The sequence below is a fragment of the Balaenoptera borealis genome, assembly GCF_965194805.1.
Source record: "Balaenoptera borealis genome assembly, chromosome: 16".
Taxonomy (NCBI): Eukaryota; Metazoa; Chordata; class Mammalia; order Artiodactyla; family Balaenopteridae; genus Balaenoptera; species Balaenoptera borealis.
In genome coordinates this window covers 15,833,799-15,858,096 of record NC_138872.1, presented here as the reverse complement: position 1 = coordinate 15,858,096, position 24,298 = coordinate 15,833,799, and the positions used below count along the sequence as shown (strand labels likewise).

The window sequence follows — 24,298 nt, the reverse complement described above, 5'->3', positions numbered from 1 at the left end:
CGGGGGTGGGAAGAACCCGGCCGCCCCGCGCGCCCCCGCTTCCGGGGTGAGCGCACGTGGGCGCCGAGCGCGGGGCCGCGCGCCCACCATGAACTCCAGCGGCCCGGGTTACCCGCTCGCCTCGCTCTACGCGGGCGACCTGCACCCTGACGTGACTGAGGCCATGCTCTACGAGAAGTTCTCGCCCGCCGGCCCGATCCTGTCCATCCGCGTGTGCCGCGACGTGGCCACCCGCCGCTCGCTGGGCTACGCCTACATCAACTTCCAGCAGCCGGCCGACGGTGAGCCCCCGGGGGGAGGGGGGCGGACCGACCCACCGGCCGACCGACAGACAGGCAGACAGCATCCCAGCCACCCGCGCGCGCTCTCATCTCTGGCTACTCCTGCAAAATCTTCCATTTTGCAGCCAGGGAAACTGAGGGCCAGAGATACAAGGCCTTGAAAGGGGCTCCGAAAGGCCCCGGAGACAGGAACTAGCAGTTAGTGTGCTCCTACTGTGTTTTACTGGTGCTCCGTTTTCCGGAAGAGCTGTGAAGACAGTGAAAACAGCCAAGGGCTTTGGGGTCAGCCAGACCTGGGATTAGAAAGCCGGCAGCTGTGCGGCTTTGAGCAAATGAATCATTCTCAGCTTCAGTTGCCTGTCTGCAAAATGGGGGTGGTGCCTGCTTTATAGAGTGATTGGGAGGATGAGCAATTCAAAGCACCCGGTGAGGAAGATGCCCGAGAAGACACGGGTGATGAGCGGGGCAGCCGGGAGAGCTCGGCCTCGGGCTGTGGCCTTTCCTGGCAGCCGGACCCGAGGTCTGCACCAGGCGCCTCCACCTTCGGGAACCGAGAAAAGCTGCCTGCGCTCCAGGCTCCACGACCCGTTTCTCAGAGCTGATAGGATGGGTCAGAGCTTGTCAGCTAGGTGTTGAGTGGCGAGGAGAGAGATTAGAGCGCAGGGTTTTGTTGGAGCTCTGCCACTAGAGTGCGAGCTGGAGCAAGATTTCACGCTTGGCATCTCTTCATTTGTAAAGTGGGGCTAAGTCTTATTATCCAGTAGCATGGAAGGGATGGAGGGCTTTGTCTATGAAGTAGCTCCAGTATCACGTGGTACATTGTAAGCCCCCGGTAAGTGCTAACCTAAGAAAAATCATAGTAACTATAGCGTTCAGGTGTAAGACTCCAGAAACATAACCAAGAAAAACCTGCCCCAGCCAAGTCCAAAAGGGGGTGCCTTTACTCTGAGTCTCCTGGGAGGATGGGGAGGTTCCCTGATCTGGGAGTTTGCTGTGGTGGTTCTGCCGGTTTCCCAGCAGGTGGCAGAGCTGGATTCCCGGGAGCCTTCCCCTCTGCTCTGCTCTACCCACCCACTGCCTCTTGCCATCTTCCTCCAAGCCCTGTACAACCTGACCTTTCTGCCAGACTTCATAGATGGGGAAACTGAGCTCCAGACAGGAGAAGGATTTTACTCCTGGGTGTTTATGGCAGGACTAGATGGAAAACCCAGACTTCTCGAAACTTGCCCACTGAGTATTCCACAGTTCCCCTCCAAACCCTCTGAAACCAGAGATGTCCCTGAAGCAGGGGACAGCATACCACCTGGCAGAAGGATGGGCATAGGCTGTTGTTTTTAGACATACTACTGTTTACCAGACACCTATTTTGTGCCAGACACAAAGTACAAGGCTCCTTGTACACCTTATTTAATTTTCAGTCTGTCTGACAACCTGGAGGCGGGTGGTATTCTCTCCCTTTGTTAGATGTAGAAAGGTGGGTAATATTATCATCATCCCCTCTTTACAGGTGTAGAAGTGGGCTCAGAGAGGTGATGTTCACTTCCCCGAAAGCCATACTTCCTTGGGATCAAATCTCAACTCTGCTGCTCAGCACCTCTGAGCTTCAGTTTCCTCAAACTGCTGCCACCCTTGTCATAGGGACCCTCCTGATCTTTCCCCTTTCTGAGCCTCAGTTTGCCCTTCTGTAAAATGGGGATAGGAATTCCTGCCCACGTCATTATGGTGAAGAGTTGAAGGAGATCCTACCTGGAAGGTGGGAGGAGCACCACACACATGAATTCTTTCTGTTTATCCCTCCTGAGCCTTCAAGCTCTTATCTCAAGTGAGACCCAGACAGTGGCTCTTTTCTTTTTTCTTTTTTTTCTTTTTTTGGCTCAGCTCCCAATTACGCTCTTGGGGCTCAGGGAAAGAAAATCCCCTTCACTAGCTCCTTTCTCTCCTCCTGTCCAGCGGAGCGGGCACTGGACACAATGAACTTTGAGGTGATCAAAGGCCAGCCCATCCGCATCATGTGGTCCCAGCGAGACCCAGGACTTCGCAAGTCGGGTGTCGGCAACATCTTCATCAAGAACCTGGAAGACTCCATTGACAACAAGGCCTTGTATGACACCTTCTCCACCTTTGGGAACATCCTCTCTTGCAAGGTGGGTGTGCCTCTTGGGGGGGGCGTTCTGTGTTAGACACCTGTGTGGTGGTAGAGGGATACCAAGCAGCACCTCATCAGTAAAGATCCAGGTTCAGCAAGCACCTGAATGGTAGCTGTTCTCAGTTTTAGTGGTCACCTACGTATCAACTGGCTCTTGCTGTGTAACCACCTCCTAACTTCATGGCTCTCAACAACAGTGATTTATTCCGCTCGTAATTCAGCCTTTGGCGGTTGGGGCTGAGTTCAGCTGAGCAGTTCTTCTGCTCTCGGCTGGGTTCCTTTGTAGGCCCACTGAGAGCTGGATGGCTCTGCTTCTAGGGAGAGGGTGGTTGTCAGCTGGACCGTCTCTGCTTTTCTCCCTGTGGGCTTTCATCCTCCAGCAGGCTAGCCCAGACTATTCTCATGGCAATAGCAGGGTCCCAGGAGACAGAGAGTGGAAGCTTGCCTGGCCTTTTGAGACCTAGGTTCAGAACTAGCACACTGTCATTTGGTTGCGTTCTACTGGCCAAAGTAAGTCATGAGAACAGCCCAAACTCAGAATGAGAGGGCAGTAGAAATTATAGGACAAAGCAAGTAAATACAGGAGGGCCATGATGGCAACGGACCAGACCTTGTTTGTAACATTTCTCTTAAAATAGAATGGAAGATTCTTAGGAGTAGGGATCTTGTTCTTATTCACCACTGTATCCCAGTACCTGAGACGTGAAAACATAGTAGGTGCTCAATAAATATTTGTTGAGCTGATGGCTGTATTATCATTTGGGAAGGGCTGTGGTCACTTCTCTGACTTTGTAGTTGAGGGTCAGGGGCCATGCAGCAGGTCAGTCTGTCCTGACAGGGCTTAACCCTGAGTGTTTTGCCCACTAGATTTTATAAGGGTGGCTGGTCAGTTACCCTGCAGCCTTTGGCATGTCCAGCCTTCTGGGGAGGCGGCAGGGGGGATGAGGAGTGATGGCACCCTCTGTGTTAGAACTCTTCCTTGACTCCTACTATGTGCCAGGCACAGTCCTGCAGTTCTCAAGTGAGGCCTCACCACCTCCCTGTGAGTGAGGGGATACCCCTGTGACTCAGAGGGGCAGACAGACTGGAGGAGGTGCAGTAGCTGCTAAGGGCATGCCATGATAGACAGAAAGGGCTGTTTCCTGTCTTTGAGGATCAATGGAAGAGAGAGAGAGAGTCTTAACTGTGTGCTAGGTTCTTACAGTGATAACAGCAGATTTATCCAGAACTTTCTATGTGCTAGATTTTCTGCATACACGTCCTCACTGAATTTCCCAAAATGACCTCTTAAGATGCAAATAGGAGGATCCCGGAGTTACCCTGGAGGGCAGAGAGGATTAGAGCTGGGGTTACTTGTTCACAGTTATATGTTATGGGGGTGGGAGGTCAGTGGCCAATGCAGGATCTGAACCAATGGGTTTGCTGGCTTAGCTGAAGCCAACTTAACAGGGAAGAGTGTGTCTGTCCCCGTTAGCCAGGCCTTGAGGCTTCCTCTGGGCCACTGAGGATTGGACAGAAAATTCTGTGAGACTCAGGCAAGTCTTTGCAGGCCTAATGAAGCCCTGTTATGGCCTGGTTAGATACAAGGCATTCAGTGTGGTCCGTTCCCCTGGTGTTTGCTTTTAGGTTTTATGAGGATGGCTGGTCAGTTACCGTATAGCCTCTGGCGTGTCCACCCTTCTGGGGAGATGGCGGGGGTAGGGGGAGAGGTTGGGAGTGATGGCACCCTCTGTGTTAGAGCTGTTCCTTGTGTGCTACCAAGTGCTCTCAGGCTGGTTGGAGATGGTGAGACTTTTAGGAACAGCTGGAAATTGGGCTCTGAAGGGAATGCACGGGGATCCGGGGAGTCAAAGGCCCAGGAAGGAGAGTGCCCTGGGGCTGAGGAAAGGTTTCTGAGGCACTGTGGAACTCCACTGGGCTTGGGGTCACGCCACTCAAGTGCAAAGGTCAGCCCAGCCTACCGAGCACAGAGTCAGCATGACATAGTCAGCCAGACCTTGGACTTTGGGGCCAAGTGTCCTGGGTTCAAATCCTGCCTCTTCCACTTCCTGGCAGTGTGGTCTTGGGCTGGTTGTTTATCCTCTCCATACCTCAGTTTCCTCTATAAAAGGGGGCAGTGGTAGAACCTACCTCTTAGGTGGTTGTGAATGTATATTACCTCACGTAATCTTCACAATATAGAAAGAGTAGCGAGCATCTCATTAAGCATCTACAGGAATCAAATAGTTACTTCTGCTGGCTGGGCGACCTCGGACAAGTCATTTATTCCCATTTTCCCCAGTCGGGCAGCTGGGGCTCAGAGGTTAAGAATTGCCTGGAAGGGTTCTGATGACAAATATAACAGTATGTGATGCCCTTAGCAGGTGCTTGGCTCAGAGTGGAACCCAGTCAATATGATTAAATCTGAATGACAGGCCTGAGCTTGAGGTGAAAGTGGAGGGACCCTGCTTGGGGCTGGAGGGGTGCATGTTGGGTGTGGACTTGGAAGCAGGACTTGTGAAGGGCCAATTGGAGCGCCTCAAATGCCAAGTTGGTATAGTTCTGTGGATTGTAGGAGCTACTGGAGATTATTTCCCAGAGGGACATGGTCACAGTTACATTTTAGAAAAAGCGTCCCAGTGGTCAGCCCAGAAGCCGGGTTGGGAGGCTGGGGTGGTGGTCGAGGCAGAAAATGTCACTTAGTTGAGCCGGGGCGGTGGCTGCGGGGATGAGTGGAGCCGTGGACCCCGTGAGATGGTCACTAGGGGTCTTAGTGCAAGTTCAGCCAGAGGGACAGGAACTTTGTGAACTGAAGGTCTTTCCCATTCGCGAGGTCTGTCCTAACTCGAGTCGGGAGCCCTACAGAATGGCAGTAGTATGTTTGTGGGTCTTTTCAAAATTTGAAACAAGTTTGCTGTTGAAATAATAGACTAATTGGTAAAGTTTAAACAACCTGGAAAGGAATAAAGTAAAAAAGCTTTCGTCGCTTTCAACACTAGTTCCCGGAAATAATTATTAACAGTTTTGTGTGTGTCTGTTTTAAAAATTTCCCTGCCAAGATATGGAAGTGTCCATCAACAGATGGATGGATGAAGACGATGTGGTTTATATATATACAATGGAATACTACTCAGCCATAAAAAAGAATGAAATTTTGCCATTTGCAGCAATGTGGATGGACTTGGAGGGCATTATGCTAAGTGAAATAAGTCAGACAGAGAAAGACAAATACTATATGATATCACTTATATGTGGAATCTAAAAATTATGGCAGACGAGTGAATATGATAAAAAAAGAAGCAGACTCACATATACAGAGGACAGATACAGAGAACAAACTAGTGGTTACCAGTGGGGAGGGGGAGGAGGGGCAATATAGGGGACGGGGAGTGGGAGGTACAAACTTTTGGGTTTAAGATAGGCTCCAGGATGTATTGTACAACACAGGGAATCGAGCCAATATTTTGTAATCACTGTAAGTGGAAAGTAACCTTTTAAAAATGGTATATAAATTTTTAAAAAAAATAAATAACCATCCCACACTTTCTCTCTTCCTGTTTTCCTTCCTTCCTTCTTTCTTTCCCCTCTCTTCCTCACTTTCTCAATCTTTCTCTATTTCTTTGTCTCTCTCGCTCTCACTTTCCAAAAGTTTCCCCTAAATATGTATTTCTTGTGTTAGCGGAAACATAATTGAATGTTACCAAAAAAATGCCAAAAGGTTTCTCAGAAGTATAGATGCCCACTTTAACCCAAATGGGCTTGATTTTTTTCCCCCCACTTAACAGTATACCTTACAGGTAACCCTGCCAGCCGTGACATCTACCACATTCTCTTCAACTATGCACATACAGCAGACCAAGATGAATATACTGTAATTTACTTAACCAGTCTCCTCTTGATGGATCTCGGGTTGTTTCTAACTTGCTGTTACAAACAAAGATGCAGAAAGGGGGGAAGGTGGCTTGAATCTAATCCTTTTATCCATCGCTTTAGGAAGATCATTAAAAGCTGGTCTGTGGTATAGATGAGATCTGCGTTCAGTTTGAGGACTCTATCCCTCCTTACTGTGTGATCTTAAGCAAGTAGATTGACCTCTTTGAGCTTTCGTTTCCCATCTCTAAACTAGGGCTGTTGTGCGACATAGGATTGTCTTCACAGGCACAGAGCAAGCACTCAGATATTAGTCATTATTGCCGTTGCCATTCTTTTTCTCTGTTGGATGCTTTTCATGTCCTGTTTCCCTGTGGCCCAGGTGGTGTGTGATGATCATGGCTCCCGAGGCTTTGGCTTTGTGCATTTTGAGACCCACGAGGCTGCACAGAACGCCATCAGCACCATGAACGGGATGCTGTTGAATGACCGCAAAGTGTGAGTGGTGGGGTGTGGGTGGCGCCAGGGCTAAAGGAGCAGAATCATGGTACCACCAACTTAGGACCCATAGTACTGCCACCGTCTAATGGGCGCCTGGCACTGAGCAGCTGCTGGTATTCTTCCTGGCAGTATGACCTCGGACGTGTTGCTCAATCTCCCAGGGACTCCCTTTCCTCAAGTAAGACATGGGGCTGCTGCTGTGCATTAGAGGGGTTCTGAGTAGCAAATGGGGCGATGCTTTAGAAATTCTAGCAGGAACAGCTAACGGCCAAATCATCAATGGACAGAGTAATTTTTGTCTGTTTTCCAGCCTTCTCAGCATGGCTGTGAATTTTATTAAACCTTTTGTTTCCTGAGATCTGGGGACAGGAAGGAAGGTTGGCATATGCTTAGCCTGCCATTTTCATGCCTTTAAGTTTGGCATCATCCCCACTTCACAGATGGGAAAGTTGAGGTGCAGATGCTGGAGAGAATCTGCTCTGGCAGTTCCCTCCCCCAGTTCTGGTTCTGCCCATCAGATGGCCCAGCCCCATGCCCGAGACTGAGCAGTGGAGGAGGCCTTGGGGTGGGAGATGCACCCAGAGTCATTTTGTCCAGAGTTTCTCAGGGTAGCCTCCTGTCAGTGAACCAGAACTTTGGCGGGCTTTTCCCAGTTCTCCAGAAGTGTGTTTCTATCTTTGTCAGCTTTTAGTTTGCCTGTTTTCCTTTGTCACTCAGTTTCCTTCAATTTTTGGTGTCAGCTATCACTCGTTTGTGCTAAATGTCTTATATCAGAGCCCCCGATCCCCGGGCTGCGGACCGGTAGCGGTCTGTGGCCTGTTAGGAACCGGGCCGCACAGCAGGAGGTGAGTGGTGGGCGAGTGAGGGAAGCTTCACCTGCCGCTGCCCATCGCTCGCATTCCCGCCTGAACCCTCCCCCCCATTGCTCGCATTACCTCCCAAATCATCCCCACCCCCGTCCGTGGAAAAATTGTCTTCCACGAAACCGGTCCCTGGTGCCAAAAAGGTTGGGGACCGCTGTCTTATAGGTACCATCAAATTTTCTTATGCTTGCTTTGTTTTTCTTAATCTAGGATACTTTCCTAGATGTGTTTATGTGGACTTGGAAATTACAATTTTTTAAATTCGTAATGTATTTAAATGATTTCAGTGCCCCCCTCCCCCGCCTCAGCAATACTGGCATAAACCACATCTGGTTCTCTCACAGCCACTTCCCCAGTGCACCCAGTACGTGTTAAATGAATAAGCAAATCCCTGTGATGTGAGTTTGATCCCCAGTTTTACAGGAATGAACACTGAGGCTCAGAGAGGTTAAGTAACTTGCCCAGGGTCACACGGCTTGGCAACTGCAGAGCGAGGATTCAAGCCCTTGTCTGTGTGACTCCCAGATTTGTGCTCTTATCTCCTGGGCACTCAGCTGCCTCATGTGCAGTAGGAGATCCTGTGCATTTGCCCCAAGAATGAAGTCATCTTAACCTTACGCTGGAACATAGAAGCTTGGCTGTTGGAAGTGGTCAGTCCTTGGATGTATGCCATCTAAGGAACATTGCCCTGCCCAGTCCCTTGATGAGGGGTACAGAGATCGTGGAGGCTGGCGGCAATTGACTCAAGTGACCCAGGCTTGCTGGGTGGGCCGGGGCAGGGATGGGGGTGGCCGATGGCAGCCATAGGCAGCTGCCTACCCTGTTGGTGTGTCCACAGCTTCGTTGGCCACTTCAAGCCCCGACGGGAGCGGGATGCAGAGCTGGGAGCTCGGGCCATGGAGTTCACCAATATTTACGTGAAGAACCTCCACGTGGACGTGAATGAGCAGTGCCTGCAGGACCTCTTCTCCCAGTTTGGTGGGCGTGTTCCCCAAGGGAGCTGGGGATCACTTCTCTTCTACTCCCAGCTTGGGCTGGGACGGGGGTGCCCCCTGGGGCTTCCTGAAGACTTGGGAGAAGGGAGGGGACATCTCAGGGCTTGCCCGACTCCCCTTTGAGACGGGTTGCCCTTCCCAGGGAAGATACTGAGTGTCAAGGTGATGAGGGATGACAGCGGCCACTCCCGCGGCTTTGGCTTTGTCAACTTTGAGACGCATGAGGAAGCCCAGAAGGTAGGAACCTCCCCATGGCCCTGTTTCGTGGAGGAGGTGTGGAGCCAGGACTAGGAAGAAGGGAGATCAGGAGTGGAGGGCTCCAGCTGCCTGTGGAGGAAATAGTCCCTCCCCAGCATGGGTCCACACAAGCCAGGGCCCTTCCTGCCTGGGGTGAAGGCAGACGCCTTCAGCCTCCTCCGGTTGCTTCCATACCCGAGGCTGGCTGGCTTTTCATAGAATCTTGCAGCATGGGAGCTACTAGGGGCCTTTGAGACAGCCATTACCCTCTTCTTGAATTGATCGTGGGATTGAGGCCAGGGAGGGGAAGTACCATGTTATTTCTTGCTTCCAAGACTTTGAAAATATTGTTTTCTCAAAACACTTCCCCTCCCCTACTCTTTAGACCAATGCTGTCCAATAGAAATATAACATGAGCCACATGTGCAGTTCAAAATTGTCCAGTAGCCACATTAAAAAGGGTTAAAAAAAAAAACCACTGCAACTTTAATAATATATTTTATTTAACTTATTCAAATTATCACTTCAATGTGATATGATATTGATATAATTGATTGTGATGTAATATTTACATTGATTAAAAATTGAGATTTTACAGTCCCTTTTTTGTACTACGTCTTTGAAATCTGGTACCTCTAGCCCATGTCAGTTCAGACTAGCCATTTTTCAAGTATTCAGTAGCTGCATGCAACAAGTGATTGCCATGTTGGACAGCGTAGCTGTAGATTATTGATGGGTCTCAGCTTATACTTTTCCCTCCTTCAGGAAGCCACCTCTTCCTGTCCTCAGTGCTTCTGACAAGGTGCCCCTCCCGTCTGTCTCCATCATTAGCTCAGATCTCCATGGATGGAACTGAGGGCAGGGGCTGGGTCTCATGTCACCATTAAATCTCTAGTATTTTACTGCTGGTAGGTACCAGATACATATCTACTGAGCAAGGGAATGGTACAAGGTCACAGCATGAGTAACAAAGCAGGGATAATGTCCGATTTTGCCTCCCACCATGAAGCTCTTTCCGTCGCTGCTGCCCCATTAAGATCACTGGTCATGGGAGAGCTCAGCTCATAGTGGATTCTGGCTGGAGACCTGGATCCTGGGGCCATCTTGATAGCAACCACTTCTCACTGAGCACTTACCACGGGCAAGGTGCTACCTGATTTTGCATACACTGTCCTGTCTCCTCCCACCAGTGTGGGCTCTACTGTGGTTATCAGGTTCCACCAGGTTGTAGCTAGGAGGAGAGAGCACTGGGATTAGAGCCAACTCTTTCTGACCCTGAAGTTTTGTTCTTAAGTAAAGGGCTCCTTTGAAAGGTAACTTCTTGTGTCTCCTTGGACAAGTCCCACCCTCTCTGTAGACTTTGGTTGCCCCAACTATAAAATGACAAGTTGGAGTAGAGCAGTGAAGCTGGCGAGGGAAACCATAGACTCCGAGGTCTTGGAGACTGGTAATGACCTGTTTTGGGAGTTTTTTTTAAAGATTTATTTATTATTTATTTATTTATTTTATGCTGCGTTGGGTCTTAGTTGTGGCACACAGGATCTTCGTTGAGGCATGCGGGATCTTTCGTTGCAGCACATAGGCTCTTTGTTGTGGCGCACGGGGTCTAGAGTGTGTGGGCTCTGTAGTTTGTGGCACGCGGGCTCTAGTTGAGGCGTGCAGGCTCAGTAGTTGCGGTGCATGGGCTTAGTTGCCCCACGGCGTGTGGTGTCTTAATTCCCTGACCAGGGATCTAGCCCACGTTCCCTGCATTGTAAGGGGGATTCTTTACCACTGGACCACCAGAGAAGTTCCCTGGTAATGACCTTTAAGACTGCTATAGATCAGGCAGTTCTTGGGGCCCCAGAGTGTTTTTACATACATTTACATATATTTGCATGTCTAGGTAGGGAAGCAAGTCATTATGTGAAAATATTTACTAATGAACTGACCACTTAAAAAGTCAGTTCCCTTTCAAATATTTCTGCTCCCTAACACCAATGTCTAATCCAAACCTTTGAGTCAGTACTCACATGGGTCTGATTTTTGCAGATAAGTCAATGCTGATTCAGCTCATTATTAGTGGATTGCAGAGAGACATTGCACATCTTTTTTTTTTTTTTTTTTAATGTGACACCAGGTTGGGTCACCACCCCTGAACGAATTTAGTAACAATTTCTCTCTCCCTTTTTTTTTTTTAATAATTTATCTTTATTTTTATAGTGGAGTATAGCTGATTTACAATGTTATGTTTCTTTCTGGTGTATAGCAACTTGATTCACTTACACAGAGACATCTATATATTCTTTTTCAGATTCTTACCAGTCTTATACATTCTTTTTCGGTGATTACAGTGTGTTGAGTCAAGTTCTGTGTGCTATACAGTAGGTCCTCATGGATTAAGACATTGCACGTCTTGCAGAAGATGTAGGAATTCATGCAATCAAAGCCACTGACAGTTTGGGATCTGGCAGGCTTAGGCCAGTTAACTGAAGAAAAGAAAAATCAAGGGTTAAGAAGCAAATGTTTCTAAAGTCCTCATAGCAAAAATGGTTCTCTGTGCTGTGAAACCCAACATGAAGGATGCTGATTACGCCATCACGCCCTTTTGAAAGAATTATGCTTGTTGCTTTGTTCTAATCATCAGTGTGTAGTTACAGTTAGAACCTAAATGTTACCTCGTGGGAAACTTTGCAAACTTCAATTTCACTTTTTCAAGTAGAGCCCAAATCAATTTTTAAAAAATCTACCGTTTACTCTGAAATTCTGTCCCATGTTTTTAAAAAATGGATTCACTTTAAATGGCCTGGATCCTGGTACTAATTCTTCTTGGCTAACAAGGCCAGCCTGGCTTGCAGGTGGCCCCGTCTGGGCCCGGAAGATGGGACTGGAGGTCAGGGCTAAGGCCAAGGCCTCGTGGGGGTGGTTACCAAGCCCTCTGGCTGCCTCTTCTCTGCACAGGCTGTGATGGAGATGAACGGGAGGGAGGTGCGTGGACGGCTGCTCTACGTCGGCCGGGCCCAGAAGCGGGTGGAGCGGCAGAATGAGCTGAAGCGCAGGTTCGAGCAGATGAAGCAGGACCGGCTGACCCGTTACCAGGTGAGGGACAGGCTTCCTGTGGGGCAGCTGCTTCGATGTGAAAGTGTCTGTGTGTGGGCAGCCCTGATTGCGACTCCCTCCTCCAGCAATCCCTCTTGCTTCCGGGAACTTGGCTTTAGAGATGGGGGGAGTGGGGAGGGGCTGCAGCTTCCAGGTGATGGGCTCGCTGAGTGATGGGTGAGGCGCAGGGGTGCTGCATGAGACTGAGAACTGGAGGCTTGGTGGGCGGGGCTTCCAGTGCCCCCCTTGGCCCATGTAAGCCCCTCCCCCCACCCCAAGTCATTCTGGGGCTTGGAAGGGAAGGGGCACATCTATCTAGCAGGTATCCTTTCCTTCTAGGGCGTGAACCTGTATGTGAAGAACCTGGATGACTCCATCGATGATGAGAAACTGAGGAAAGAGTTCTCTCCCTATGGAGTGATCACCAGTGCCAAGGTGAGGGCCGGGGGCACCCACAGGGGATCGGTAGCTTTCCGCTCCCATCCTCACTGCCCACGCACACCCCCATCCCCGCCCCGGGGCTTCCAGGGATTTGGTGCTGCGCTGCTCCTTCTGGAGTTTGGGAGCTGGGTCTGACCCCATTGGAGCTTGTCGTCCATCTGCAGCCTTGTCTGGGCTGGAGGGGAAGAGGGTAGAAATACAGTCCCAGTCACACAGCTGGACTTGCTGGGGCTCACTGTAACCGAGGTTCATTCAACAAGCATTTATTGAGTGCCTACTGTATGCCAGATTCCAGAAATTTGTGTCTCAGAATTTCCATTGACTTTTGTTGTCTGGCCTTGGCCGGTGACATAACCCCTTTCCGGGCCTCAATTTCCCCATTTGGAAAATGAGAGGCTTGGGCTGCATCATTCTTCACTCGCTCTTCCCCACGTATTGAGCGGCTACCGTGTGCCCTCCTAGCACCAGAGATGTGATGTTGGCTCTGTGACCTTGAGCAGATGTCTTCGAAGCCTCATCTATAAGATGAGGGTGGGCGGTGGGCTCCCTGGATGGTTCTGAACCCTGGCTTCTCATTAAAATACCCTGGAGAGCTCTTAAATAGACACCCGAGTCAGACAAACTGAATGTAGAGCTCTGGGCATCTTAATTTTAAAAGCTCCCCACGTTATTTTAAGAAGACCTAGTGTTCGTTCATTCCATACTTGAGCACCTGCTGTTTTGCCAGGCCCTGTGGGAAGCACACAGGAATAAGTCAGACGTAGTCCTTGCCCTTGAGTAACTTATAGTCTAGCGGGGAAGTCAGATGCATCACTAACTCAAATCTACTGTAGAGTGGGGTGGGGTTGGGGTAAGTGGAGGAGGCAGAGCTGCGGGAACTCAGCGGAACAGGAAGGAGGGCTTCCTGTAAGAAGTGGCAGTGGCAGCAGCGTTTGACTTGACTGTGAGGAGGTAGGGAGCTGCAGGTGGGAATGAAGGACTTTCCAAAGAGGTCAGTGTGGGTGACGGGGCTGAGGACCTGCACGTGTGGTGTGATGGTTGGGTTCTTAGGACGTGGTCTAGAAGTTCTCTTGCCTGTTGAATCCAATTTAAAATGTCCTTCAGGGAGCCTGGTATTTGGGGAAGAGGTTCTAATAATTTTTGAGTTAAGGACCTTTTCCCCAAAAAAGTGACAGAAAGCTGTGGGACCTGTGAATTAAGCATCAGGAAATCTGATTAAATGTATCAATCAGTAAATTGATATATCTGATTTATAAAAAGCTCTGGGCCCTCTTTCCTGGCAAATGCATACTTGGTGTAGTACTGTGGTTGGAAGCTGGGATTTTAAAGTTAATCAGAGGTAGGTCTAAATCCCAGTCCTACCATTAACTACCTGTAGAGCCTGAAGGAAGTGACATTGCCATTTGGACCCTGTTTAGCCATCTGTAAAATGGGAGCAACATGACCTACTTCTAGAGGTGTCCTGAGAACTAAAAGGCCTGCAAGTGGAGCACCTGCCCACGATAAGTAGTGAAATAATGATATAATTGTTCACATACCTTGCATATAATTTCAGGAGATTCACTGACCTCCTTGAGGGCCCCTTGAATGAAGGGAATTGTACAAAATCTGGATTGCTTAGAGTTGACGCACAGTGGGGTGGACCATCTTGTTATAAAATGGGAATTTTACAGAAGTTTATATATATTTATATAATTTAATATATTTTCTATTTTATAAAATAGTGATTGAAAATGAGATGATAGTGTTATAAGTACTTCGTAGAGATTAAGTTCCTAGTAAGCGCTGCATGAGTATTTTTTATTATTTATTTAATTTATTTTTTATTTTCTATTGATTTATTTAGGCTGCGTTGGGTCTTAGTTGCGGCACGCGAGATCTTCACTGAGGCATGCAGGCTTCTTTCTAGTTGTGGTGTGCGGCTTTTTCTCTCTCTAGTTGTGGCACGTGGGCTCCAGGGTGCGTGGACTCTGTAGTTTGTGGCACGCGGGCTCTCTCGTTGAGGCGCGGGCTCTCTAGTTGAGGCACGTGGGCTCAGTAGTTGAGGCACGTGGGCTTAGTTGCTCCGAGGCATGTGGCATCTTAGTTCCCTGATAGGGCTCGAACCTGTGTCCCCTGCATTGTAAGGCGGATTCTTTACCACTGGACCACCAGGGAAGTCCCTGCCTAAGTATTAGTTGTACTAATTTTGTCTTTTTTAAAACTACCTAACAGAAGTTCTTATTAATTTGTTAAGACAATATTTTTGTGCCAAGAAAATTTGGCTGTCTCATAAAGCCTATGGACCCCTTCTGAGGATATTTTTAAATGCATAAAAGAAAACTCATAAGATTACAAAAAACAATTGGATTGAAATATATTTGTTAAAATACTAAGGTGACAGCAGTATGTTCTGCTTTATTAAGGCATCAAACTATAAGATCTAGGGGAATTCCCTGGCAGTCCAGTGGTTAGGACTCCATGCTCTCACTGCCGAGGGCCTGGGTTCAATCACTGGTCGGGGAACTAGGATCCCACAAGCCACGTGGTATGGCTGAAAAAGGTAAAAAAAACAAGCAAACTATAAGATCTAGTGAAGTAGCAAGGAGCCTAAAAGATTTTGAGATCAGCAATAATTAATGTGATATGAAAATATTCTTCTTGACAAAGTCACAAGCACAGCTAATGTTACTATATTTTTTCTTTGCCTATATTCAAAATAGAAGGAAATGCTAATGTAAAAATAAAGATGCCATTTTCCCCCCATCTGAGTTCACAGACCCCCAGAATTCTATCCATTGACCTCCCTGAGGGGATCTGTGAACGCTCAGGTCGAGGCCCCTGTATGAGTAGCAAAGTGCAGCTGAAAATCATTGATGTTAGAGCATGGGCTCTAATAGAGCAGATTTAAAAAGTTCTCAGCTCAAGTCCTCATGGAGTCAGGCCAGTGTCTCAACCCTAAAAAAAGATCAAGAATCGTATATGCAATATGGTTGGGATCCTTGAAGAGAAAAATGTTAGAAAGTCCAGTGAAATCCAGATGAAATCTGCAGTTCAGTTAATAGCATTGTAGATAATAATAGTATTGTACCAATCAGTCAATATTGTAGTTTTGTCCCACTGTTAACAATGGTACATTTGTCAAACTAGGTGAAAGATATACAGCAACTCTGTACTATTTTTGCAACTTTTCTATAAATCTAAAGTCATTCCACAATAGAAAGGTTATTTTAATAAAAAAATTTAAAAAAAAAAGGCTAAGAACCTCTTCCCCAGATTCCTAAAGAACTTGGCTCCGTGCCTTGCCGAGGCAATGGACGTTTACCAGCACCGTGCATTAGGTTTGAGTTGTGGCTAATGTATGACCCACTGGCTGGGTGAGTCATTCTTTTTTTTTTTTCCATAATAGTAAGGAATTTTGTTTCTATCGCAAAGAAAATTAACACAATAAAGCACCAAAAATACAAATTCAAATTATTTTCCTATTCCATACAAATCTCTTTCATGGAGTCTCTAGGAAATATAACTCTTAAGAGCATCTTACTTTGTCCATAATTCACAAATGAACTAAAGAACCGTATGGGTAGTTTAATAAAACCCGAGGAGTAGTTGAAATGCAGATTTTTCATTATAGTGACCCCTACAGAAAGGTTTAAGATTGTAGCCTGGCCGAAGAACCCTGCTCCTAGATTTTAACCTGTCCCAAACTACCATCCCACTTCATTTTAGCCACACGGACGAAGGCAGATTCAGTAACAATTTAAGCTGGCTTTCCATCACCGCTTAGGAAAATCTTTTCAGAAGGAAAATTTAGAGATCAAAATTAACTCTGAAATGCAACTGTTCTCACTAATTCTGGGGAATGGTCTAGTAAACGATGAGCAGCCCTCATTAGCAAGTGGACCTGTCTTGGACAAGTCACTCTGAGCCTCACTTCCATCACCTGTAAAGTGGGAGTGGCCGTGCCTCCCTGCTCAGGTGGCTGCACCTGTCGAGTAAGAAGGCGTGTCAAGCATCTGGCATACGGTGGGCCTCAGTAAATGTGTGGGTGAGAGAGGACCCCCCTTGATCGCAGTTTCTCCTGGGTACCCTCAGTACTGGGCTGGGCCCCCCGGGGGGTGGGGAGCATGGCCCCCGGAGTCTTCCTTCTCCACCCCCAGCAGCCCTTGTCTTGTCTTGCTTTTAGGTGATGACAGAGGGTGGCCACAGCAAAGGGTTTGGCTTTGTGTGTTTTTCCTCTCCAGAAGAGGCGACGAAGGCCGTGACAGAGATGAACGGGCGCATCGTGGGGACCAAGCCACTGTACGTGGCACTGGCCCAGCGCAAGGAGGAGCGGAAGGCCATCCTGACCAACCAGTACATGCAGCGCCTCTCCACCATGCGGGCCCTGGGCAGCCCCCTCCTGGGCTCCTTCCAGCAGCCTGCCAGCTACTTCCTGCCCGCCGCGCCCCAGGTGACCTCCTGTCCGCATCCCTTCCCTGACAGCCAGGTGGGGCAGGAAGATCAGAGCTTCACAGGCAGACAGAGATTCCCAACATGCTTCTGCTGGAAACGCACTCGGCAGGCGGCCGTTGTCACCCCATCTCTAACAGGGGTAATTTTGTCCCTGTCAAGCAGTGCTTCCCGATCTGGGAGAGATTCGTGAATGTTATGCTGAAAGATTCTCTGAGGTCAAATACGTTGGGGAAATATTGCATTAAGCCAAAGAAGCCTAGATTTCTTTACTATGTACCTTCTTCTATCCTGATATGCCAGTAGGCACCATGACTTTCCCAAACAGGCAGAGTATGTAGCATTCCCCCAACTTAGATGATCATTTTTGTGGGATGCCTGCTAACATCTCTCCTGGATGCTAATGTTCTAAGGGGCCTGGTTTGGGGAAGGAGCTTGTGTGACCTGGAGGGAGTAGAAAGATGTCTGTAGAAAGATGAACGGCTCCGAGGATGGGAACATTCCTCCCCCTTAGCAGCTACTTAAGCTGGCACAAGTAACAGTGGGATTGTCGCCCTTTTATCCAGGTCACTGGGCTAGTAGTACTGATCATCAGGGGCAAGGACTGAGCCTGAGATCTTGCCCTGAAGGGTTCAGGGCTAATGGACCTCCTGATGTGGGAAGCAGGAGCCTTCACCCCAGCTTTGTGGGTCTATAATGACCAGTCCCCTGTAGGGGACAGTGGAATTCCCATAGTGGTGTCCCTGAGGGGATGCAGTTTCTCACCTCCCCTGCTGCCAACTCCCCTCACTCTAGGTCTTTCTGTCCCACACAGCCTCCAGCCCAGGCCCCATACTATGGCTCTGGCCCACCTGTCCAGCCTGCCCCCAGGTGGACGGCCCAGCTACCCAGACCCTCATGTGAGTGACCCAGCCCCTGCCCTCCACATGGGTCCCGTGGGGCAGCGTGTAACACAGTGGGTTAAGGACACAAGCTTGGGGGTCAAGCCTGGCTCTGCCGCTTCCCAGGGTGTTAATTTGGGTGGGTCACGTCACCTCTCTGAGCCTCGGTTTCCTTTTGTGAACGTGGGCCTGAGTAAGATGTGTGTAAATCACCAAGGACAGGGCCGAGCCCATAAAACACACACACGCAGCTGTTATCTTCAGTGAGCTCCAAAGGCTCTCCTGATTGGTGACGGTGAAGATTCCTGCGAAGCTGAGAAAATAATACTCCTTTGGCACTACTGTTGATGAATGGTCCTTCTCTAAGAGTGACGTTCACCCTGACCTGAAGCTGTCCTGGGGGACCAGGCTGTGTGGTCCTGGTACCTATGCCTCTTGGGGTCCTGGGTAGACAGAAGTTGGTTTTGTAATTGCAGATTTCCAACGCCCTCCCCTGGAGTTCTGGGTCTGCCAGTGAATTCACTCCTCTTTCTGCTGCAGAATGTTCTGGTTCCCCTTTCCATCCCCTTCCTCACCCCAGAGCTGTCAGGGTGCAGTGTGCCCGCCTGATTGTCCCCCTCCACCCAAACTTTCTCCATGTTCTCTATGCCACAAGCCGCCTACCCGCCTGTGGCCTCGGTTGTCCAGCCAGCAGCTGTGTCTCGGCGCCCCTCGGTCCCCATCGGCAGTGCCAGGCAGATCTCCACCCACGTGCCGCGCCTGGTGCCCCACGCCCAGGGAGTGGGTGAGTGTGGGCAGGGCCGGGAGGAATGGAACGGAGGGTGGGTGCGGTGGTGGGTAGGGGCTTGCTGCTGGTGGGGAGTCAGAACTGGCTTCCATGGTGACCCTGCCGCTGGCCCCCTTGGAGGGCAGTGCCGGCATCTGAGGCCGTGCAGTGTAGTAGTCGGCGTGGGCTCCGGGCTCCTACCGACCCAGTTCCAGGGCTCACTCACTCTGTGGTCGTGCTACCTACTGTACCTGGTATCCTCTTGTCTAAAATCTGGGTGAGGGACTTCCCTGGCGGTCCAGTGGTTAAGACTCTGAGCTTCCACTGCAGGGGGCGTGGGTTCGATCCCTGGTCGAGGAACTAAGATCTCACATGCCGCGCAGCACGGCCAAAAAAAAATCCAGGTGAAAGCAGTATTCCCGTCGTGTTATGCGAGTGAAAGTGATCATATGTGCAGGGGCGCAGCACCGGATCTGAACCTAAGTACTGCGGCAGCTGTGAACAGGGGAGCAGGTTTTGGCTATAAGGCAAGCATCTGTTCCTTCATTTGGCAGATGTTTGCACGCCTGTCTGCTGACCCTTTACTCGGCGCTGGGGATTCTACGTGAATGCTGGTTTTGAGGTGTTATGCCTTTGGGTTGCTGTCGGGCCTTACCATCCCTGCTTATCTCTTACAGCCAACATCGGTACCCAGACCACAGGACCCGGTGTGGCAGGATGCTCTTCACCAAGGGGGCCTCTCCTGACACACAGATGTTCCTTGGCAACACACAACACCCACCGGGTAAGGCTGGCCCAGCTGCCCACTGAGTTTGGGCTCCGGGGCTGCTTGGCTCAGAACCTTGTCTAAGGTGCTGGCCCTGTCTGGGCCTTGGTTTTTTTTCTTTTCTTGGCTTGTAAAGTTTCCTTTATTAACATGTACCATCAGAAGAGCTATCCCCACCCACCACCCACTAACAGAGGGTGGGTGGTGGGGATATCTCTTTTGTTTGTTTGTTCATCACAATTTGCTTTGCCTGGGTTATTACCAAAATTAACTTGGGTTTCCTTAGTATTTACGTAGTAAGCAGCGAGGATGTGATCAATCGGCAGAATAGAACTGAAAATATCTTCTGTAATTGAAAGGCTGTGTATTTATCTCCCTGCCCCCTAAAAAAACTCTCCAACTCAGCATTTTCAGATCCTGTCTAGAATTTCTGTGTGTATACTTCAAACTATTTCTTGCAAAATGAACAAGAGTAGGCTTTAGAGAGCAAAATGGTTTTAAAGTTACCAAGATGTGAAAGGGTCAGAAATCATGCTGGGGATGCGGCCATAAAGCTACCTGATTAAAAAGTGCTTTCTTTAGCACCAGGTGGTCAGTGACGTGTGGCTTTCACTTGACAACACGCATAGGGTTCCTAGCACCACAGAACACGTCTGCACTAGGACGTCACTGTCGTCTAGTTCACCGTGCCCTTGTTAGGGATTCTGTCCCACCCGATTGTCCATGCCTTGCCCCCTGCTCCCCCTCTTCCAGAGCCTTCCTGGAGGCCTGTGCTCACCCGACAAGTGTCAGTGTTTTGAGGCCTTGCCCATCCGTGTGGTTAAGGGATGTGTCCCCGGCACCATGTGCAGGTCCAGGAGCCTGCTGTGCGTGTCCCCGGACAGGAGCCCCTGACTGCGTCCATGCTGGCCGCAGCGCCGCTGCACGAGCAGAAGCAGATGATCGGTGAGTGGCTGGTTCCTCGACCCTGGAGCAGGAAGGGGGCGCCACCAGCCGGCTTACCTGGTGGGAAGTGCCTTGAGTGGAGGTCAGACGTGGGGACGAGGTCCCCAACCTCGTGCTGACCCACCTGCCGGGTGAACTTGCCCAAAGGGCCTTTACTTCCCAGGACCCTGTTCATCTTGTCTTAAAACCCTGGTCAGACCAGATAGTCCCGAGATCTCTTCCAGCTCTGCTGTTCTGTGACTTTGACTCAGGCTGGGAGAGACCCCAGACGTGGGGAGATGAGGGGCCAGGAGGAGGAGCAGAAGGGTAGGGTCTTGGGTTTCTGCCAGGAAATGGCCCCTAAGGAGGGTGCTGTGGTTCCTCACACCTCTCGTGATGGGAAGAGGCTGTCACCGTGTTTCTTCAGTCTCCCAGTGCCCACGGCAGGGAGGAAGAACATAAACGTGCCCTGGGGAAACAGACATTGTTCCCCCTGGCCCCTGATCTCCCGTGCAGTCCATCTCCATCCCGGCCTCTGTGGCAGGCCCTCCTTAAGGTGGCCCCTACCTGCTTAATGAATGAACGAGCTTGCTGTGGTTCCCAGGCTCTTTCCTTCACCTAGATCTCCAGACTCTTCTCTGAAGGCCCCCATTGCCACCACGCCATTGTTTGCTCGGCTCACTTGGGGTTTTGCCACTTTACTACCCACCCGTCAAAGAAAAATTCTAAATGGGCTTAGTGGCGGTAGAAGGCTCTGTAAGCAGTGCCCTGGAAACATCTTCACTCCCCTTGGGGGAGAAGCCCTCCCCCACCACTGAAGGCACCCAGCACCTCCACCCCCGGCTGCACCCTCCACACGTTGCCCAGATGGGCTGACCACCAACACTAGGCCCCGTCACTCGAAGGGCCCAGTGGTGGAAGGTAAGTTTATCTCGTGTGCTTGGCTCCCCTGTCCCTCCAAGAAGTCAAGTTCAGCATTATCGTATCCCGTCCAGGATTTCAATGTGATCCTTCAAGTGATTTCTTGCCAAATGAACAAGAGTAGTCTTTTTTTTTTTTTTTAATTTTTTAAAATTTACTTTTGGCTGCGTTGGGTCTTTGTTGCTGTGCGCGGGCTTTCTCTAGCTGCGGCGAGTGGGGGCTACTCTTCGTTGCGGTGTGCAGGCTTCTCATTGCGGTGGCTTCACTTGTTACGAAGCATGGGCTCTAGGCAGGCGGGCTTCAGTAGTTGTGGCACACAGGCTCAGTAGTTGTGGCTCGCGGGCTCTAGAGCGCAGGCTCAGTAGTTGTGGTGCACGGACTTAGTTGCTCTGCGGCATGTGGGATCTTCCCGGACCAGGGCTCGAACCCGTGTCCCCTGCATTGGCAGGCGGATTCCTAACCACTGCGCCACCAGGGAAGCCCTAAGAGTAGTCTTTAAAACAGCAACCAACCTTGTGTCAGAGCCTATGCAGTGTACTTTACATGTAATATCAAATTTGATTCTTCACACTAGCCTCCAAGGCGGGGTTGGCTATGCTCACTTGGGGAAGAGGCCCTCGAGAGTGTTCAGGGACACACCTGGAGGGAGCAGTTCTGGGACAAAAACCCAGATGCCCCCTCTGCTGCGTTCCACAATACCACCCCCGCCCTGGGACGCCCGGGCTGTCCGCCAGCTGTGTGCATAAGCCTCAGAGGCTCTTCCGTACAGGTGAGCGTCTCTACCCCCTTATCTACAATGTCCACGCCCAGCTGGCGGGCAAGATCACGGGCATGCTGCTGGAGATCGACAACTCGGAGCTGCTGCTCCTGCTGGAGTCCCCAGAGTCCCTCAACGCCAAGGTGGGCTGGAGCCTGCGAGGAGCTGGGGGGCCTGGGGGCAGAGGAGGGTTACCGATCAAGGCCTCTCCTAGGCGAGCCGGTAGGCTGCTGCTTAGACAGGTGAAGTGTATCTTCTTGCTGAAGTCGGCTAATACCTGCAGAATGTGGAGGTGGCAGAGGGCCTTAGTGAAGGGCCGGCTACTTCAGCCCCTGCGGCCTCCCTGCAGCTCCGCAGGCAAGACTGTGCGACAGGGCGCTGTGTTCTGACCCAGCCCAAGGGTTAGGGTTCCCCCAGCCGTCTGGCAGTGTAGAAGGTGGCCGTGGGTTTCTGCCATGGGAGCCGGTGAGCACAGTCAGAGCGGGCGGCGGGGCTGGGCGCGGGCCTTCTCGCATCCGGCGGGCCGAGGCGGGGAGGCAGGGCTCTCCCAGGACCCTGCTGGGCAGCTGCACCAACCCCTTCCCCGTGTGTCCCACAGGTCGAAGAGGCTCTGGCGGTGTTGCAGGACCACGAGGCCACGGAGCAGACCTGAGTGCACGTGCGCCGGGACCAGGTGGGTGGTGGTCAAGGGAAGGGTGACGGAGCAGCCGAGCCCAGAAGCTGTACGGAATGGGGAAGGGACATTCACAGACTCCCAGAGAATGCTGTGGTGTCACTGGCTTATCTTGGAGGCACCAAGGAGGCGTTCAGGGGAAGCTGTGAAGATCAAAGGCAAGGAGGACAGATTGTGTGATGGGAATTGGCGTGGACTCCGGTGCCGAGTGGGCCGGCTGCCCGCCCCGGCGGCCTCGCTCAGAATAGGCTGCCTTCCCCCAGGCACCGCCTGGCCCCACGCGACCTGCCGGAACGCCTGGCTTGGGCTCGTCTGTGTCCTTGCTTGAAGACTGGGTGTCTGCCATGCTTTAGAAACATTTATTTTTTCATCCCCAGAAAATGGACTCCTTACTCCCTTGGCTGACAAGAGAACAGCGTTTCCTGCTCTTGGCTCTAAGGCCCTGTGGACCGTAACTTCCCAACTGGGCTGTATCTGCACTTGAGCTTTTTGTGGAATGAAGGCTGGTCACCCAGCCAGCCTCTTACCTGTTGCTTTGTGCATTAAAAGTGCTGCAAACTCCGTCTTGTCTCCCAGGAAGCCTTCTTGTGTCAGAGGGAGGTGGGCAGAGCGAAGGGTAGCCTTGACTGGGTTGGGGCTTTGGCTGTAAGAAAGAGGAACAGAAACCCAAAGGCACGCTGCGCTAACGTACACAGAGGGCTTGTAAACCGTGCACCAGACAGAGCAGAGCTGCCAGGAACTGAGCAGGACGACCTGTAAGAGCCCCAGAGGAGCAGCTGCCACCCACCAACCGTGCAGCGGGGGACTAAGTGGTCGTCACACAGCACTGAAGCTCCTGGTGCCCACATGTGCGTTGGGGTTCTGGATGCCTGGCTCGAGCGGCCTGCAGGGCAGGAGACTCTGCAAGCAGCAACTGCTTCTTCGCTCTGGGCTGGCTGACTAAGGCGTTGTGTCACGACTCCACTCTTGTAGAAGGGCTTTCGGTTACCTTCCCAGGTTGTGATTTCCAGGTTATGCTGGTCTGCCTCCTATGTTTTCGTGAGGAAATCAAGCTACTTGCCTTGTGGACCTCAAGAAGAGAAAGTCAGTCTGTTGTGACTAGATGCCACCTCTAAACCTGCCTAAAATCGGGTGAGAGTCACGCCTGCTTAAGAGGCAGCAAGAAAAGGGGGTGCAGCTGCTCACTTTGAAACGGTCCCCGGGCCAGGCCCGTGGAGTTTCTGTGACTGTAAAATCTGCTTCAGCCTGGAGGTCTGGTTGCTCAGAGACTCGGCCCTTGGAGAGGGCGGAAGCAGCGTGCTAACAGCGGAATGTTTCCCAGAACCGAATGGGATGGGGGAGCAAAGGGACAATAAGAACCCTGTCTGCCCGGCTTTCTCGAGTCAAACTTCTCCATTAAGATGAAGACAATTTAAGCTAAGACACGGTCCAGGCAGGCAGGGGGAGGCAGCCCTTCGTTCTGGCCGGATCCTCAGGCGCCCCCAGACTCACCCACACCGCACTTCGTGAGGTTGAATGGCACTTCCTGGCCCTGTCCTCCCAGCAGAGGCCTTCACCAGTGCTGTTCCGGCTGCTTGGATTGCTCTTCCCTCCCCTCTTCACCTGCTGTGATCCCCACCTTAGAACTTAATTCAAACTTGACTTCCTCAGGGACCCCTTTTCCTCCACGGGGTCAAACCTCCCTAGTTGGGGAAAGTGTTGCGACCACTCCTTTAGAGCACTTAAGCTGGCTGCAGTTTCACTCTTGTGTGATTAACTTCTTGCGTCCATGGGACGGTCAGCCCTCTG

The 24,298-nt window shown here is 50.8% G+C and overlaps 1 protein-coding gene across 7 annotated transcripts; it reads left to right on the top strand.

The window, feature by feature from the left end:
* On the top strand, positions 1 to 23,073 carry PABPC1L (poly(A) binding protein cytoplasmic 1 like). 7 transcript variants are annotated; one of them, XM_082361725.1, is made up of 15 exons: positions 1 to 281; positions 2,232 to 2,425; positions 6,659 to 6,774; positions 8,479 to 8,618; positions 8,778 to 8,872; positions 11,813 to 11,950; positions 12,290 to 12,385; positions 16,557 to 16,823; positions 17,637 to 17,721; positions 18,359 to 18,487; positions 19,147 to 19,253; positions 20,087 to 20,180; positions 21,850 to 21,980; positions 22,436 to 22,510; positions 22,888 to 23,073. In XM_082361725.1, exons 1-14 carry the CDS (start codon positions 89 to 91, stop codon positions 22,487 to 22,489), a joined length of 1,839 nt encoding a protein of 612 aa, XP_082217851.1. In that variant the 5' UTR covers positions 1 to 88; the 3' UTR covers positions 22,490 to 22,510; positions 22,888 to 23,073. The 7 variants fall into 7 exon arrangements, 6 of the variants coding, with proteins under 6 accessions (XP_082217851.1, XP_082217849.1, XP_082217850.1 ...); XM_082361723.1 differs by having other exon boundaries at positions 16,557 to 16,964; XM_082361724.1 differs by lacking the exon at positions 22,888 to 23,073 and adding an exon at positions 22,629 to 22,762 and having other exon boundaries at positions 16,557 to 16,964.
* Positions 23,074 to 24,298: the final 1,225 nt, after the last annotated feature.